This window comes from Bos grunniens, chromosome 13 (genome assembly GCF_055505025.1).
Source record: "Bos grunniens cultivar Pamir isolate PY7600 chromosome 13, Bosgru_T2T1.0, whole genome shotgun sequence".
Taxonomy (NCBI): domain Eukaryota; kingdom Metazoa; phylum Chordata; class Mammalia; order Artiodactyla; family Bovidae; genus Bos; species Bos grunniens.
The window spans coordinates 10,658,185-10,677,701 of NC_141177.1; the positions used below are offsets into that span (position 1 = coordinate 10,658,185).

General features: G+C 41.9%; 1 protein-coding gene across 1 annotated transcript; it reads left to right on the forward strand.

Moving 5' to 3' along the window:
- Window positions 1-973: 973 nt before the first annotated feature.
- On the forward strand, window positions 974-19,376 carry SERINC3 (serine incorporator 3). Its single transcript, XM_086331682.1, has 10 exons — window positions 974-1,098; window positions 7,967-8,128; window positions 8,680-8,870; window positions 10,428-10,507; window positions 11,161-11,298; window positions 11,425-11,594; window positions 12,395-12,485; window positions 13,773-13,953; window positions 15,600-15,827; window positions 16,696-19,376. Exons 1-10 carry the CDS (start codon window positions 1,060-1,062, stop codon window positions 16,832-16,834), a joined length of 1,419 nt encoding a protein of 472 aa, XP_086187808.1. The 5' UTR covers window positions 974-1,059; the 3' UTR covers window positions 16,835-19,376.
- Window positions 19,377-19,517: the final 141 nt, after the last annotated feature.

Below are 19,517 nucleotides of genomic sequence, written 5' to 3' on the forward strand. Positions count from 1 at the left end.
AATATCAATAACCTCAGATATGCAGATGACACCACCATTATGGCAGAAAGTGAAGAGGAACTAAAAAGCCTCTTGATGAAAGTGAAAGTGGAGAGTGAAAAAGTTGGCTTAAAGCTCAATATTCAGAAAACGAAGATCATGGCATCCGGTCCCATCACTTCATGGGAAATAGATGGGGAAACAGTGGAAACAGTGTCAGACTTTATTTTTCTGGGCTCCAAAATCACTACAGATGGTGACTGCAGCCATAAAATTAAAAGACGCTTACTCCTTGGAAGGAAAGTTATGACCAACCTAAATAGCATATTCAAAAGCAGAGACATTACTTTGCCAATAAAGGTCCGTCTAGTCAAGGCTATGGTTTTTCCTGTGGTCATGTATGGATGTGAGAGTTGGACTGTGAAGAAGGCTGAGCGCGGAAGAATTGATGCTTTTGAACTGTGTTGTTGGAGAAGACTCTTGAGAGTCCCTTGGACTGCAAGGAGATCCAACCAGTCCATTCTGAAGGAGATCAGCCGTGGGATTTCTTTGGAAGGAATGATGCTAAAGCTGAAACTCCAGTACTTTGGCCACCTCATGTGAAGAGTTGACTCATTGGAAAAGACTCTGATGCTGGGAGGGATTGGGGGCAGGAGGAGAAGGGGACGCCAGAGGATGAGATGGCTGGATGGCATCACTGACTCGATGGACGTGAGTCTGAGTGAACTCCGGGAGTTGGTGATGGACAGGGAGGCCGGGCGTGCTGCGATTCATGGGGTGGCAAAGAGTCGGACACGACTGAGCGACTGATCTGATCTGATCTGATCTGTACTCCAGATGTTGACAGAGCGCGCTGCGAGGGAATACACAGCAAGCGAAGGAATGTAACCAGCTCGACCCCTGCCAGTTGATCCCCGCCTTCTCCCCGAACCCCCAAGGCTGGTGGGCGGGGCCACGCGGTGACGCAGGCCGCACGTTTCCGGTCCGAGAAACCGTCGCGTTTCTGGGTGACGCCTCAGCCGGCAGTTAACCACCGTACTCTGAACTCGGGTGTCGGCCGCTTCCATCACCCGAGTCACCATGGGGGCCGTGCTGGGCGTCTTCTCCCTCGCCAGCTGGGTGAGTTCGGGGTCTAGTGTCTCTGCTGGTCTTATGGCTTGGGGCTGGGGGCGGGGGTGGCGCGACAGGGCTCCCCAAGCCGTGAGCCCCGAACGGGTCTGGGCCCCGGAGGCCCGGGGGTTGAGGGGCCGACCCTGGGTTGCAGAGGGTATATAAACCCCGGGAGGTCCAGGGTGAAATCCGCGATGCGCGGCGATCGGATGCGGCCGTTCTTCTTCTGCGTTTGCTAAGGAACGTAAGAGGCCAGGTCTCCATTGTTTACAATCTGATTGCCCCGCCCCCGCCAGCCTTCCGGCCCTGGGTTCCTCTGGAGCTGGGATGGGGCCGGGGCTGGGCTCTCTAGGCCGGGGCACTCTGGTTCGTTTCCAAGCGCCTTCTTAGGGTGGCGTCATTTATTTGGACTGTGGGGGCAGGAGGTGTGTGTGGATAATATATTTATCTCATAGCACAGGATTTGTCAAAGCTACAGAGTATGTGGCAGAGGTGAGATTTTTAACCAAGGCCTGGGTGCGATTCTGGCTCAAGGGAAAGAAGGCCTTGTGGATAATTATTAAGAATTGGAAGTCATGGCCTGAACATTTTGGGGTCTCGTACAAGTCATTTCTTTCTGGCTTCACTTAAGATGAGGACCATCATCCCAGCATTCCTCACCTCCAGAGCTGTTGTGAGGATGAAGTGAATAAATGGGTTGAATCACTTTGTAAATTGTAAACGTCATATTTGCAAAAGGAAAATTATGGTATCTATGGAAGAGACTATGCTAAGTTCACTCATACATTCGCTTCAAAGGGGCATGATTCCTTGACATCATTTCCTTGTTTCCTAATTCCCCGACTGACTTAATTGGCCAAGGAGTCAATCTCAGCTCATTCCACTATCCTATTTTAGGGACAGACTATATTTTCCATCCTTTAAGATTGTTGAACATAAAAGAGCTGTTGGTCACTTAAGGGCCTCGTGGCTTTCCAGTATTTTGACCTTGCCAAAAATAAGAACTCTTACATGGTTTATTTAATACACCTGTTTAGATACAAGTTTCATGAAATAATTCTTTGGCCTCTGCTGTACTTTTTTCTGTCACAGTAAAAAAAAAAAAAATCCTGGCCAGTTGATTTTTACAGTGTTTACAAAATAAGTGTTTTGCAAATACTTACAGTACATTTACAAAACTGCAGCATTTACAAAATATGATTTAGGGAAAAATAGTTAAGAAAGTCATTAACTAGGGAGTAATATGGTAATTTGAAACCTGAAACATATGGTGGCTTTGATGTAAAGCCGAGATTTGAGTTGATGCCATCAAAGCATTTCTACCTATAAATCACTTTTATAGTTTATTGATTTCTTTTGTTCAGTGGGAACAGCAAGTAATTCAGTGTACCAGGGAATGGAGTGAGTGAGGGGAAGGATAATTAAAAAAGAAAGGTAAAGGGGTCCAAATCATGTAGATACCCATTGATCAGTCTAAGGGATTTGGCTTTTACTCTTTCCTGATTGTGGGGATCCATTAGAGAAAAGAAGAATGATGTGAACTGACACAGTGTTGCTGTGTGGAGAATAGATGGTGAAAAAGAAAGGGTGAAGCAGTGTAGGGGAGGAAAACCTTTTATTGGATTCTCTGTGGATTAGTGGTCGGGCCTGCAAATTAAACTAAGACAAATTAGCAAGAAAAAAGAGTTTGTACTTGTGCAACCCACATACATGTAGGAGTTTTCAGAGATGAACAACTCGAAAGAGTGGCTAGAATATAGGACTTTATTATATGCCTTTCTTAATGGGTGGAGGGGTGCAGGAAAGCGCTTCCCTGGGAAAAACAAAGAGGTTTCTTTAGGAAAGGTGAATGGGTTTTTAGGAGAACTAACAGGAGATAAGAAAGTGTGTGATAGTACTTGTTTATGTGAGTGCAGAGGTCTTTTTATCTTCTTCAAGGCAATAAAACTCTCTTGGAGGGAGAATTTATGGTAGTTGCCGCATTCAGTCAGATGAGAAATGCTCTGAGAGGGCATTTTTTCCCCTGCATCTTTTGAATCTCACATGTCTTCATTTAAAAATAATTTTTATACTAATTCAGGGTTCTGAATGGGTTACTACAGCAGCAAGATAGGAGCTATTGCATTTAATCCAGGTGAGAGATAATGGTGACTGGACCAGTGTGATAACTGAGGATGCTATGAAAGTAGCAAGATTCCGGATACATTTTGAGGTTAGAGCTGATGTGCTGATAAATGGAATGAGAGTTTTGGGAAAGAAGGCATCAAGGATGACTGCAAGGTGTTCGACCCGGGCACAGGAAGAGTGTGCCTGGGTCCTTGGAGTCTTTAATCAATACAAATTAGTAAGAGGCCAGACGAGAATTTCAGGCAAGCAGGAGGAAGAAAAAACAAGCAACAGGTGCCCTTGCTTGCTCCCAAGGGGTGTAGGAGCTGGTTCCTTAAATGGGATGTGGGTAGGGACGGATCAGTGGGTTGAGTAAGAGATGTGGCTGAAAGCGGTCTGCTCGCCCACCCCCCCTACCCCCCCTGCCTTGGTGTTGTTACATGCAGGGACCATGCACAATACCCTGTGCTGTTTTGCCCTCCGCAGCTCAGAAGTAGCAGTTGGTTTGTGGTCCTGTTGTATCTTACTGTTCCTGCAGGCAGTTATTTTTAGTCCCTTACAGTTTCTTCGTATTCTCCTGTTCAAGGGTTGGTCCAGGTACAAGCACTCTGGGAAAGGGTCCCAGGTTCCGGCTTATCTCAAATAGAGTTATTTATGGAAATAGGTGTGGAGCCTTATACCAAGGTCACAGATGTGGAGCTCCACACCAAGGTCATCTCTGACACTATCTGAGCCCCATAGCAACTGTTGCCATGAACCCCCCTGATCTAAACCAGCCTGCTCCCTGACCCATATTAGGTACAAATACTCACCCTAACACTCACCCTCTAGCACCCTAACCAAGCACCTAATGCCACCCTTCCAGCAGGATTTTTTTTGTCTTGAGGCTATAAAAGTGAAAAGTGATAGTGTTAGTTGTTCAGTTGTGTCAGATTCTCTGCGACCCCATGGACTGTAGCCTGCCAGGCTCCTCCATGCGTGGACTTCTCCAGGCAAAATTACTGGAGTGGGTACCATTCCCTTCTCCAGGGGATCTTCCCAACCCAGGGATCAAACCCAGGTCTCCTACTAACTCTCGAAGGGGTCGGCTCTCCCTTGAACCGGCCCACTGTTCTAACAGGTGGCTCTCCATGGTCTGTCATGAGGTTGGCCCGCTGTGCTAACAGCCAGTCTGCCAGTCCAGTAAACTCTTTTCTCTTATTCTGTCTCGTGTCTGGAAATCTTTTCCAACCTGCACACAAATCATGAAAATAGGGGAGTGACGTAACATATAGTAAGACACGTTTGTTCCACAGTTTGAGTACCTGTTGTGTAAAGGTGCAAAAGATAGAATGCTAGGTGGTCACCCCTGCCCACTCCAGGTACAGACAGTTATAAACAAGTAAGTAGGTGTACTGGTTTGCCAGGGCTGGATAACAAAAGACCATAAAGTGGATGACTTAAATAATAGAAATCGATTGGCTCGTGCCAGGAGCCGGCGACAGGCACTTCACTCATGACAAAGGTCGTGAGGAAGGAGGCTCGGCATACGCAAAGGTGGGATCGAGCCTCAGGAGTCCCCCTGGATATTCTCGAGCATCTACCCCCAAAAACCAGAGTCTGCCTACTTTATTGCTTTGTGCTCTCACCTCTGACTTTACTGGGGGCTGTCCGCCACCACCATCTCGCTCTCTCTGACAAAGAGTTAACTTACAGCTCCAATTAATAAAGTTTCTGGGCAATTAGAAGTGTTTAAATCCAAACCCCTCAGATAGCTCTCTAACTCGCCTGACAAGTTTACCCGGACTCCTACAGCTATGCATACGATTGTTTAGTCTCCCAGCCTCGAGAGGCATGGGAAGCTTAAGATATTCAAATAGCTTAGAGCCTCTCAGAGAGTTAGAAACTGTCAGAATAAAACTAGTAAAAGATTTCATTGATGAGCCAATGCTTGCTGCCAAGTTTCCACATCCCCTGTATTGTATCCTTGAATGTGTATTAATTAATATAGTTGGTATGTAGAAAAAATAAGTAGTGGCCTTGGTGCTAGCAACTTTAGACCCTTAAGGTAATAAATTCTTTCCTTTGTTGTAAACCCACTGCACCTCTGCCCTATAGGAATGTAACTTTATCTAACACCTTCGGAGGATGGCGCCAAACCTTAAAATAATTACTCTTAGAGAAAATAAGTCTTACGGTTGACAAACCTTTGTCAAGAGTCATAAAAAGTTAATAGGCCTTCTGGCCAGAAGATGATGTAAATCACCTAAACCATTTGTATACGATAAATTTGCAGGATAGAAACCCTGGTTTTTGATAAGGATCAAAGACTGCTGACTTTGCACGATTTCACATCCCCTATTATCCTCTATGTGTAACTTAGGGTATAAAAGCTCCTGTTGAAAATAAAGCTACGGGCCTTGCTCACCAAAGCTTGGTCTCCTCATGTTATTCTTTTCCTCAATTTCCAGCTGAGTCTCCATCTGGAGCGCGGAGGTCCTCTGCGACCATTTATTTGCCTGGGCTTCTAAGACCCACTCGAGAAGGTGTCTAAGGTGGGGCACCTTCCGCTATTCGAGAGGGCGCCTGCAGCCTCCGTGGTCAGAGCTAACCTGGTGTCACAGGTTATATTGATTTTCCGTGTAAACTAAGCTACTCAGCCTCTTTTCGCCACTGAATTTTCCTACTGAGCTATCATCATTCTATTACTCTTTATATCTCTAATTAATATTTAAATAAATCGCTGATGCCGTCTCTCCTTCGAATACTCTGGATCAGCCGGGGCTGGACCTCGGCAGGCTCCTCATTTGGAGGCTAGAAGTCTGAGATTAGGGTGTCAGCTGGGTTGGTTCCCGGAACTCTGTTCCAGCTCCTTCCCTAGTTCCTGGTGGTTTGTTAGCAGTCTTTGGTGTTCCTTGGTTTATAGATCTCTGCCTTCATCTTTGCATGATGTTCTCCCTGTGATGCTCAACTGTGTCCAGATTTCTCCTTTGTATGACACCAGTCATGTTTGATTAGGGGCCCACTCTTCTCCAATAAGACATCATTTTACCAAATTATATCTGTAGTGACCCTGTTTCCAAATCAGGTCACATTCTGAGGTACTGGCGATTGGGACATAAACGTATGAATTTTGGAGGACATAATTCAACTGATAGCAAACAGTGGGCAATTATTATTAGTTTATTTAATTGACTAGAGAAAATACAGCTAAAGGAGTTAGAAGCATGTGAGTGCAGACAAAATAAACTGGAAGCAATTAGTGTCATTGTTTTTAGCTGTAAAATGTCTGTATGTCTATCTGTGACCAGACACAGACTTCTGTTACGGTCTGTTGACCCAGACTGTAGTTAAGAATTGAAGACTGGAGCTGGGTGGTCAATTCCCCATGGCTGTTTTGATTATGGATATTACTGGGTATTGTGATATATGGAGCCCCTGCTATGAAAGAAATTATGCTAGGTGCTATATACTGCTGACATTATCTCATAAAAGAGTATTACTGGGGCCATACTGTAAACCAGAATCCCCCAGTGTCTGCATCTGCTGTTGCTGCTGATGATTCTGAATTAGCCTATCCTTGTAATGTGACTTGATAATGTCACCTGTCAAAGCAATTCAAGTGGTTTCCTAATCAGGCATATAGAAGAATGACTCAAAGTATGTCCTCTCATCTGGAATGCTTGTTAGGAGAGTTGAGCTGACCGAAGATCCAGGTGACTCTTTTTTTTCAAGTGGGGGAAGTTCACATAAGATTAACTATTTTAAAGTGTATAATTGTGTCATTTAGTACATTCACATGTTGTGCTGTCATAACATATGTCTGGTTCCAGAACATTTTCATCACCCCAAAGAGAAACTCAGGATCCACTTAGCAGTCAACTCTCTTCTCCCTGCTCCCTCCAGCCTCTGGAAACCACTCCTCTGCTTTCTGTCTCCAGGTTGACCTGTTCTGGGTATTTCATATGAATGAAATCACACAGTATGTGACCTTTTGTGTCTGGCTTCTTTCACTTGGCATCATGTTTTCGGGGTTCACCCATGTTGTACCAGCTATCAGTACTTCATTTTTATGGCTAAATAATATTCTGCCCTTTGTGGGTATACTATATGTTATTTATCCGTTCATCAGCTGATGGGCATTTAGTCTCTGCCTTTCAACAATTGTAGGTGGTGCTGTTTGGAACATTCATGTCCAAATTTTGTTTGAAAACTTCAGTTCTTTTGGGTGTATGTGTGAGTTGGAGTTACTGGGTCATATGATAATTCTATGTTTAATTTTGAGGAATCTCTGGGTTACTCTTCAATGGAGCCAAAAGTCTTTTGCTTTAAGGGTTTCTGTGTAATGTTGCCTTATGTTGTAATATTAGATTTGGTAGCTAGGATTCTCAGAAATCAGCAGGTGGAGTTAGGTTTCTGTTTTTCTTAGTATTAAGATATATTGTTTTTAAATAAAATATGCTGTCTGTGGGAACATAACCAACACTTACTGGGCCTTTACTATGTTTTAAGTACTGTGTTGAGTGCTCGTTTAATATAGCAGTATCTGAAGGAGGAAGATTCTGTTACTGAGTTTATTTTACAGATGGAGAAATAAGCTTACATTTTGTAACTTGCTGAGGTAAAATGGTAGAAATAACACTGCCTCCAGAGCTCATGCTTTTAACCACTTCCTCCCAGCTCTGATTCTCAGAGAAGGCTCTCAGAGCCTGGTGTGCTGGTCTTCCGTCCTGCAGGTCGGGAAGGAGGCCGCTGCAGGCCATCTCACGTGGCGATGCTCTGCTCGTTGCAGGTCCCGTGCCTTTGTGGCGGTGCGTCCTGTTTGCTGTGCAGCTGCTGTCCCAACAGTAAGAATTCCACCTTGACTCGCCTCATCTACGCTTTCATCCTCTTCCTGGGCACCATTGTCTGTTGTATCATGTTTCATGAGGGGATGGAGACTCAGCTGAAGAAGGTAAGTAGAAGTAACAGTAGCCTTATTAATGTAGTGGTTTTAATTATTTCATGTTTTGCAAAAATTTTAGTTGTAATTAGTATTTATGTCTTCACTGTTGTGAAACTCAATCAAGTTCAGTGGATTGGTTGGGATCGTACATTTCAGTTCTAGTCAAAACAGAGTAGGAAGGTATTAGTCTTTTCCCAAAGTAAAGGTAGTATCTGAAGCAACATCTTTAGTCTAACACCTTTGGAAAAGATACTAAAAGAGTGGCCCTAAAGCTCTTTTAAATAAAGTATATTTAATTTTAAAAATTTAATCTAGACTAGCCTTTATTTGCAGAAAAGGGCCAAAAAGAGAGCACTTGACTTTTATTTTAAAACTGCAACTTGTTTATATTGTTCAGTGACAAGATTGTAAGTGAATTGAAAGCCAAAGCGAAAAGTCCCACAGGAGGGTCTTGCAGTTGTTGAAGTGGCCGGTTTTAGACATCCAGGCTTTTCTGTGGTGGAATCGAATCTCTCTTTAAATGTGGATATTCCCTAAGCATTAAAATGTTTTTGTTCCAGATACCTGGCTTCTGTGATGAAGGACTTAGTACCAGGATTACTGATATTATGGATAAAGAGTGTGATGTGCTGGTTCGTTATAAAGCTGTGTATCGAATCAGCTTTGCCTTGGCCGTCTTCTTCTTTGCCTTCTCTCTGCTCATGTTAAATGTGAAAACTAGTAAAGATCCCAGAGCAGCGATACACAATGGGTACGTAGGAATTATTTATTGTTTTCTTGTCATGGTGTTGTATCTTCGCCTTCGCAGTTAATGTTGCCATTTTGATGAAGGCAGTAGAGTACTTCTGTTATACATGGGAAGTTGTTTCAAGGTCATTTTCAGCTGGAGCTCTGCAGTGTAGCGGGGGAGATAGAGTGGACAACGAGAATTTTTTTTGGTATTATTTATTTATTTAGTATTTTAAAAAAATATTTTTGCTTCAGGTTCGTACATTTCTCTGCACACCTATGAAACCGTTCAAGCATTGTACTAGGCACTTCACACACACAAACACACATATTTTTTTTCTTTCTATTGTTAAAAGATAAACATGTACCTGATATATTTAGACAGGATACAGAAAAATAAATAGTGAATATATTTGGGCCACTGATTGACATATTCTGTCGCTTCCCATTCCTGATCCCCAGTTCCTCTTGTACATGTATTTCAGAGAGGTTAAAGAAATTGCCTGAGATCTCTCAGCTAGAGAGGGTTGGCCCTAGGATTGAAACTCAAATCTGTTCAGCTCCAAAGCTGCTTTCTTTCTGCACTGCCATGCAAAGTAGTGTTTAAAGGTTCACTGAAAGCCAGGTTTGGTCTTGTGACGAGCTCTGTAATTGTGAACAAGGGGTTTATGTCCAGTTGCCTGATGTGCAGCTTGCCAGACGGCCAAACTGAGATGCTGAGATTTGCAGCAGAGACTGGAAGACACATCTTGGATCCGCCTCCCTGAAGGCCAGAGGCTGTAGAAACTTATGGGATAAAGAAGCAGGGTTGTCTTACTTGTGGGAATGGGAAGGTAAGGAACAGGTGCTGTAATTGGTGTTCTGCACAGGTCTTTATCTTAATTACAAGCTTGAAATGGCAACCGACAGTACTCTTGCCTAGACGATCCCTTGGACAGAGGAGCCTGGTGTCCATGGGATAGCAAAGAGTCAGTCACAACTGAGCGACTTCACTTTCACTTTCTTTAACAGGATACTTAGCATAATCAGGGGGTGGAGTTTTTGGCACTCCGAATTCATTGAACCACCTGTGCAGGCCCTGTTGTAGGGTCAGTAGTCCCAACCAGTCTTAACCAGCTTGAACTGGACAAAAACTAACTCCTGGTTTCTGAAAAACAGCTTAAGTCCCCGTTGCTGTAGCAACTCATACATCAGAGGCAAGTATCTATAGAGGTGGTTAAAGAGTCTTGGGATATATTATCTAGGCTGTAGGTAGGAAGGTATGAAATTTGAAAAAATTTAGACAAGCCTTGTGAAGGCAAGGCCACAAATAGAGGAGTTCTTTAACGAGCTGTTAAAGCAGGGAAACTCTAAGGTAATGTGTTTCTTTCTTATGAACGTGAATGATTGGGTCTTTGTGCTAATGTTTGTCCTCAAATTGTGTGAAATACTGAATGAAGTAGCTTCATGTCAGATGAAGAAACAAGCCCAATCATGTTGGAAGTGGCTAGTAAGGCTTTATTTTTGCATTTCAGAAGTTCATTTTCTCAATGAAAGGGAAAAATTAGCGTTTCATAAATGTACTTTTATATTTTAATAGATTTTGGTTCTTCAAAATTGCTGCCATTGTTGGTGTCATGGTTGGATCTTTCTATATTCCTGGAGGCCACTTCAACACAGGTATGGTTCACTATAACAGGGGTAAATTATAATGTATACAAACTCTACAGATGACTGCATTCATTACTGATTTTGCAGAACTGGTAATTAAATGAGATGGTGTTCAATTATCATGACTTGATACTAATATTAAGATATTGATTGACTGATTAAAGCCAGGAGACATTCAGCCCACTTCTCAGCTCTTCTGAAACCAGATGTTAATTTTTTGCCAATATTTTAGGTTTCCCTTCTCACTTGGCAATATGAAGTTAATCGGGCTTGTCAACATAAGGACTTGTAACCATGTACTCCACTATCCCCGTTTTAACCTGCTTCCTTTTTGTGGCATCATATGGCATCTGTGGATTTCCACTGTGATTTATATCCCTGTGAGTAAAGGAAAGGGCTTATATCTTTTCCATTTGGAATGTCAGACCATGGGCTCCCCTTAGCACAAGCTAGAATCGATTTTAAAAGGTCTGAAACCCGACAGAACACTTGTCACAGAATGCCTTTGAGTTTGGAATTGTGATACTCTTGCTGTACTGCTCGAGACAGAATATGTCTTATTATTACCTTTTCTTACTTGAAACCTTCTTAGTGTGCTGGACAGTAACGTTCTGATATGTTGCTCCTGTGGTAAAGAATAACTTTGTGCTTTTGGTTTGTAGCCTGGTTTGTGATTGGCATGGTAGGGGCTGCCTTCTTCATCCTCATTCAGCTGGTGCTGTTGGTAGACTTTGCTCACTCTTGGAATGAGTCATGGGTAAATCGAATGGAAGAAGGGAATCCAAAATGCTGGTATGCCGGTAGGTGTCAAACCCCTATGAGAGCCATACTGCATCATGCTACATTAAACTGGGTGAAAATTGATCCTCGTTAGTTTAAAAGCTTGTTATAACTTTGAGCATTCATGTTCATTTTCTCTTTTCTAGCTTTACTGTCTGTGACAAGCTTGTTTTATATCCTGTCAATCATCTTTGCTGGGTTGCTGTACACATACTACACCAAACCAGATGGCTGCACAGAGAACAAGTTCTTCATCAGTTTTAATCTGATCCTTTGCGTGGTGATTTCTGTTTTGTCAATCCATCCAAAAATTCAGGTATGGTTGTGATTTCTGCTTCTTCCTCCTATGAGAGATTTTTAATTAATGCTAAACTTGAAACCTAGGTAACTTTTTATATGAATTTATGTCCAAGTTTATCTACTTAAACATTTTTCTACTGTAGCATAATAAAATCTTCATAATTATATCTTAATCATAAAATGTGCCATTGAATGTCAGTATTATAATTAAATGAATAATTTCCCTATTATTTAAGGGGAAAAAAAACTATGTAACTTGAGAATTTATTGTCCTTATAAAATTGTTTATATCACAAGAATGATTCTTAGAAATCTTTAGCAGAGATATTTTAGGGGAATTGAACTAGAAACATATGATTTTAATATTTAAAACACAACTCATGCTCCTGAGTTTCCTCATTTAAATACCATATTTTAAAAATTCATGGATTTTTAGATACGAAATATGAAAAAACATCACCTATCCTTTTAAAAGTGAGAAAACTGAAGGTCCAGAGAGTTGATGGATTACCTAGCTAGTTAAGGGCAAAGCTTAGCTTTGATTTCACTATACCAGGGAACTAGTGGTGAATCCAAGCCTTTGTATGATCCACAGGAATTTCCAGGGTTATGAAATGCCTGAGAATTGGTGGTACATGCCTCCTCTTTCTTGGTTATTTTTCAAGCTAACTTAAACTGAAAGGTTACTTGTCATCTTTGATCTGTCAAGCAGAATCAGAAGGTTCTCAATAACAGCTCAGTGGGTCCCAGGAAGTACGCTTCTAGAAGTTCAGCCCTTGCAGTCCCTATGGCATTGTTTCCTTTCCAATTCCACAGGAACACCAGCCTCGTTCTGGCCTCCTGCAGTCTTCTCTCATCACCCTCTACACCATGTACCTCACGTGGTCAGCCATGTCCAATGAACCTGGTAAGCAGATTCTAAAAGCACATTCATTTGATGGAAAGAAACTAAGAAATGGGAGTTCTCTGGCAGTGCAGTGGTTAGGACTCAGCTTTCACTGCTGTGGGTGTAGGCTTGATCCCTGCTTGGAAACTTAAGATCCCACAAGATGTGCCATGCACACCAGGAGTAAAAGAAAGTACGAAATTACTCCTTTGGTGGGTGCCAGAACTAGAGCTGGAGCAAATGTCAGACAAACAAATGAACAAACAAAAACTTCACTTAAATGTACAATGTCTTTGGTATTTACCTTTCAAATTTTATTCTCCATGTCTGCTCCTAACTGTTCAGAGCTGAAAGCCTAAAGGACCACCTGAAGGACCTTTATGTGGTCCAGGCTTTTCCCCAGACTAAATCAGATTAGTTAAGAGTTGGTTAAGAGCAGAAAAAGGCAACATTGTTTTGGCCCTTTGTAGAATTACATTAATTGAATTTTATGTTGGTGGTGCAGGCTTGAGAAGAAACAGCTGCAGGAAATCTCCTTTTGTAGGTCTTACGGGATTGTTTCTCAGTAGAGTATCCTGTGGAAAACCATTGCTGCAGACCAGCTAATGATGACGCAACTTATTTTTGTTGTATTCCTGTATAACTGTGCAGAAACAGGACTAGGGCTAAACTCCTTGTGCCTTTTTTTTTTTTTTTAATAACCAGGCCAAATTTATTGAATCTACCTTATTTTGCAAACAAATTTATCTTTTTTAAACTGTTTTATATTGGGTTATAGTTGACTAACAGTGTTGTGATAGTTTCGGGTGTACAGCAAGGTGATTTAGTTGTACATTTTCCCATTTAGGCTGTTACATAATACCGAGCAGAGTAGGTCCTTGCTGGTTATCCATTTTAAATGTAGCAGTGTGTACATGTCCATCCCAACCTCCCCACCACCCTTCCCCCGGTAACTCTAAGTTCCTTCTCTAAGCCTGTGTAAACTCCTTATATTTTAAGCACACGACTGTAGAGCCCCAAAGACTTGCTAGTTAAACTTCAAAACCAGTGAAATCAAGATTGACATTTATGAAACTGGACAAATACTCTGTTGCTGTAGTTTCTTTACTCTTTCTTGAAAACCAAGTCTTTGATTGCAACACAGATGTGTTACTGACTGCCCAGTTGCAGGTTCTTTGAAGTAGAACATTCTCATGTTTGAAATTATGTTTTGCTACCACGACTGAGTGATGTGTAAACACACCCCTCAAATCCTTTTGGACCCCCATGAGTTATCCCTAAAGATAAAAAGCAGTTTCTCATTGTCAGATCGTTCCTGCAACCCTGGCCTGTTGAGCATCATTACGCACATGACCTCATCCACCTTGGCTCCTGCGAATACAACTGCTCCGGCCCCTACCCCTGCTGTGCCGTTACAGAGTGGGCCTTCTCTGAATAAAGAGAATTTCATTGGGCTGTTAGTCTTTGTTCTCTCCCTTTCCTATTCTAGGTAAGTTACAAAGTCCTTGACTTGCCTCAGTTAACCCTGCAGTGTATGTTTCTGTAAGTTCAGTAAATCCTCTTGTGAAATGATTTCCCCCAGCCTTACTAAGAGATTCTCCTTTGTATAGGAAGATAAAGCTCTTACCTGACCTGACTCTAGATTAGCTAGAATAGTGGCTCTGAAATTTGGTTGGGCTATCTCTTTTTTTTTAGGGCAATGTTTATTTTATGATCATTGTAAATAATATAAGCAACTAGCAGAATTTTATGCACAAAATGCTCAAGTTGGTATTTAATCCAAAACCTCAGATACAATCTATGTTAGCAGTTTGCACTCATTCTCTCACCCATTTTTATTGATTGATATTGTCTATCTAATAGTGTGTGATACTTTAATAATTTTAAAATGTGAAATAATACAAATAGGCAAAGATATATTTATATAAACTAACAGAATAAGTGAGGGCAGTTTAAAGTAGGAAATGAAATTGTCCTCCCTCTAAATTCACCTTTTCTGTGGTTAAATTTTGGCCCATATTATTTCAGACTTTTTTCTTTTGCTTATACTTACTATCTATTAATCTATTTGTATCTATATTATTATGTATATTTTTATAAATAGTTACATAATCTTATATCACTTGATAATATAATTTAAAAATAGAGACCATACTATATAATAGTATAACAGTATACTATTCTGAAATACATATGAATTTGTCATAATTTGGACAGCTTTGCACACATAATGTGTAGTTTTACCCTTTTTTTCCCTTTTTTTCTTTTTTTAATTATTTCTTAAAATATGGGTTGGCAGTCTACAGCCCTTGGGCTGACTTCCTATTTCTCTAAATAAAGTTTTATTGGCTTACAGCTATGTTCATTTTTTTCATGCTCTCTGTGACTATTTTTGTTTATTTCCTTTGATTCTTGATCTTAAGAGGAAAGCTTTTAATCTTTCACTATTAAATACAACTTTTTCATAGAGGCCCTTTATCAATTTGAGGAAGTTTTCTATTTCTAGTTTGAGTTTTTATCATAAAAAAAGTATCAGATTTTTGCCAAAAAAAATTTTTTTTAATGTCTGTTGAGATGTTCATGTGGAATTTGTCCTTTATTTGTATGTACTTTTTTATTCAATCATTTAACAAACTTTTAGTGAGTATCTGCTGTGTATTAGAAATGCATAGATGACTAAGGTCATTGCCAGAAGGTCATTCCTTGTGAATAGCAAGGAAGACAGGAGTGGTTAAGTGATACGGCAGAAGGAAGAATAAGGAGCTACAGCAATTTAATCCAGCCTAGCAACGGGGTGACGTCAGAGAAGACTTCCTAGAGGACACGGCATGATTAGAGAGTTAGAGTGAGTGAGTTAGCTGGGCGAAGGCGGGCATTGCATTCTGAACAAAGGAGAGATACTTCTGAAGTCCTGGAAGCAGACACCGTAAGCATAGTGTATTTTGGGAAACCCCTCCAGGCAGTTAAAGCATCAAATTGTAACTGTTAGGATCAGAACTTTAAGCAAACCCTTCAGAAGCCCTTCAGTCCCCGAAGCAGGAGCAGTTTAGAAATAACCTTCACGTGTACAGGCTCGTGACAGCACTTCATCTTCATGGCCCCCTTCTGATTTACCTTTCTGGGATCACTTTCCAGCATCCGCAATTCCAGCAATAGCCAAGTAAGTAAGCTGACGCTGTCGGGCAGTGACAGCGTGATCCTCCGAGACACGGCTGCCAATGGTGCCAGCGATGAGGAAGATGGACGGCCTCGGCGGGCAGTGGACAACGAGCGAGAGGGGGTGCAGTACAACTACTCCATGTTCCACCTCATGCTCTGCTCGGCTTCCCTGTACATCATGATGACTTTGACCAACTGGTACAGGTAGGAGGCAGAGAACTGAGGAAGCCCACCCTGCCCCTTGGCGTGGCCTGTAAAAGCTCCTGACCTCAGAATCCTCTTCTTTTACCCATATAATGAAAGTATGTTCAGTGCTCACACTTTCCTGAAATACTTCTGACTTTTTTTTCTCCTCTTGCATTTAAAATCCAGTTGGAATACTTACAGTTAAAATCATGGGAAGCCCTTCCAAACTTGAGTAACTTGAGAGAGAAAATCATGACATAAAGCAATCTGACTTGTCTTTTGTTCCCTGAGTTTTCTTTGTCTAGAGATGGCCATGTAGAGTATTCTGATCAAAGGAAACATCTGGTAAAGCAAGGAGGATTCAGTAAATTCATTTCAGTTTTGAATTTTACCAGTATGTAGAATAGGCAGATGTCCCTGAAGAACTTTTTGCAAGGAATGATCAGAGTTCTTCATGCAGGCTAAAAGATAAAAGCTGTTTGAGTGGCAGAGCCCCCTGCTCATAAAAATGAAAAAATAGCAAGTTTATCAAGTCCTTTCTGGTAACTGACTACAGAGTAGTGAGTGTCAGGCAAGTTTCAGTGGAGAATTTCTTAGCTTTTGCTGAGGGGCTGCTATATGCTGAAATTAGGCTCCTTTGCTTAACTCTCAGGGGCTTCCCTGGTGGCTCAGTGGTAAAGAATCTGCCAGCCAAGCAGGAGACATGGGTTCGATTCCTGGGTTGGGAAGATCCCCTGGAGAAGGGCATGGCAACCCACTCGAGTATTCTTGCCTGGGAAATCTCATGGACAGAGGAGCCTGGTGGGCTGTAGTCCCTGGGGTTGCAAAAGAGTCGGACTTAGTGACTAAACAACAGCAACCATCTAATTCTCTGCTCTTTTCTCAGCCCTGATGCAAACTTCCAGAGCATGACCAGCAAGTGGCCAGCTGTGTGGGTCAAGATCAGTTCCAGCTGGGTCTGCCTCCTCCTCTACGTCTGGACCCTTGTGGCTCCGCTTGTCCTCACCAATCGAGACTTCAGCTGAAGTTGAGTGCCAAGGACACCACTGAAATTCATAAAGGTCTCCTTTGCTGAAAGCTCACTTACTGTTTACTTTCGCTTCAACTAATATATTAAGCAAATGCTTTGCAAATAAGACTATATCCAGGTTTATATCGGAGGGCAAGATGGAATAATGCTTGATGCAGGATCAGAACCTTTCATTTATATCTCTATTATGTTTATTTGTAAGGATAGAGAGCAAAAGGAACATTATGTTTTAAAGTGAACTACAGCTGTGCTGTGAAGAGAGTTCTTTATTAAGACTTGTAGGTTCCTACAACTTTGATTTAAAATGTAAGACAGAAAAATATTGGATACTTGAGGTTGTCATTAATATATTTCTATTGCAGTATCTTTAAAGAACAAAATAATTATAATGATGCATTTCTATGACAGTTTTCTTTTGTGAAAGTCTTTACTGTGTGATACAGGCCCTCTGTTCAGTCCTTAAACTCAGTGCTTGGGGAAAGGAGTCTGTGTGCAGGTCTTGCCCCAGAAGAGGGGTTGTTGGTCTGGCTGCTGCTTCTACGTCTTGAGTTTTTTTAATTTCCTTTTTATTTTTTATACTACAGCATTGATGCTGCTTGATTCAAGCCTGTGGCTTTGCTAGAAATGTTAATTTCAATAAACGCTTTGTATGTTTGGTTAAACTGAAGATTCACTTGAAAAACTGGTGCAGCTTTAGTCTATGTCATTATCTTGTTACGAGTATGTAAAACTACAAATGCATGTGAATATATTATATTTGCACTATAAAGGTATTTGATTAAAATAGAAAGACTTACGCTTTTTAAGGTCCTTTCTTTAACAGCTTTGATGAGTTAGCAGCGTTCTAGGTTTTTCATTTTTTTAGACTTTTTTGGGCAGTAAGGTTTATAAAGCATCTTCCAGAATGCTCTCCTGTTCCTTCTAAAGTTTAAGGTCTGACCAGTGAGTAAAGTCTTGAACTCATTCAGAAGTTCTACTAAATGTCTTTCCTGGGCAAGACACTTGGGTAGATGAGAGACAAGGCTTGCGTTCTCTGGAAGCTTCTTTGGGAGAGGTGGCACACGGAAGGATAGAGCAGTCTGCGTGCTCAGCGAAGGTTTACTGCACGTCTGTACCAGGCCCCTTAGGCCTGGGATACAGCCTCAAACAGACAGACACCGGCTCTGCCAGCTTGGACTTAGAGTTTCAAAGAGGGTGAAATGAGCTGACAGGTGGTACAACGTGTTGTAATTAGTGCTGTGATTTAGGAATTGCAGAGAACTCACAAGAGGTGCTGGGTGGGGAGTGTCATGGTAGGCTCCCTGAGGAAAGTGATATCTAAGCCCAGAAACGTTAGGAGTTCACTAATGAGAGGAATAGAGGAGTGGAGTGGCATTGCTGAAGGATAGACTAAACTGTATGTTACAGGTAGGGAGATTTAAAAAAAAATACATCGTGTTCAGTGGCGCTTTAATGGAGAGAAGTGGTCTGGGACCAGGCCACGAAGGGCTTTGTAAACCACACTGAAGAGTTTGGACCTTGTGCAGGGGCAGCAGGGAGCACAGAGTGCTGTGGGCAGATGGTCTCGTCAGTCACTGCGGCTGATGTATGGAGAAAGGATCTAGAGAATGAGACCGGGGCAGTCCTTAGGAGATCTGAAACAGAGAAGTCAAGTGAGAACAGAAATTGACAGCTGAGAGCTCCTCAGTAATTAAACGTTTTAACTCGGCAGTTGATTAGCTGTGGGAGAGAGGTCGATCCTGAGCGATGCTAGTTTAGCCACCTGAAATCTCTGGTGGTTCTGTTTATATGGTGAGAAAAACCAGAAGGGGAGGAACAACCTGTGCTCGAAGAAAGATGGAGGTGGTCTCTGAAGATGGCTGTTTGGGTTTGGAAGCATGCTTTTGTTATTTTCTGTCAGGCTGGTCAGTAAATATTTACTGAGTATATACTATGCTTTACAACCTTAGGCAAAGACAAGCCATCTAAGCCTCAGTGTCTCCTTTGTTTGAAAGTTTATCTTGGTACGGAAGAGCATTTAGAGAGTAAAATTAGTTTGCAAAGTGCTTAACCATTGTAAGCATGCTGGTGGTAGCTGCTCATCTCCACATGGGCTAAAATGAGACTGGTCAATAGTCGGAGGTCAGAGGTGTTCAGCCATAATCTAATGGAGGTGAGATTTGAGGGTTCTTACAGAATTAGACACGGCCTAGAGGGGACAGTCTCAGCTGAGCTGTAGGTGCGGGGTCAGGAAGCAGGGCTGGATAGAAACTGTTGGAACTACCACCATTTAAACCAGTTCTTTATACCATGGCTCAGAGAGAAAATTGCCAGGGATGTGGGGGACAGTTAGGGAAGGTATAGCCCCTTACTCTGCCAGTGTAAAGCAGTCACCCCATTTTCCTTAAAGAAGGGCCAGATTAAGACTTTTAAGGGTCCTGAACTTTAAAAACATCACCGTGTACCACCCCTCCCCCACCTTATGTCACTTAAAAGCAATACTAAACTGTAAAATAAGTGTAACAGAGTCCAATAAAGGTTTTATTTTTTTCTCATGATGATAACTTCGATATTAATTTGAAATAACAAATTCTCTTTTAAAACCGAGGGGGCAGAGTCCCTGCTTTGCTTGGTTCTAAGAGCAAGTTAAAGCTGGCCTGTTGCTGGGACAGCCAGTAGTGTGTTCAAGTTCCGTTCAG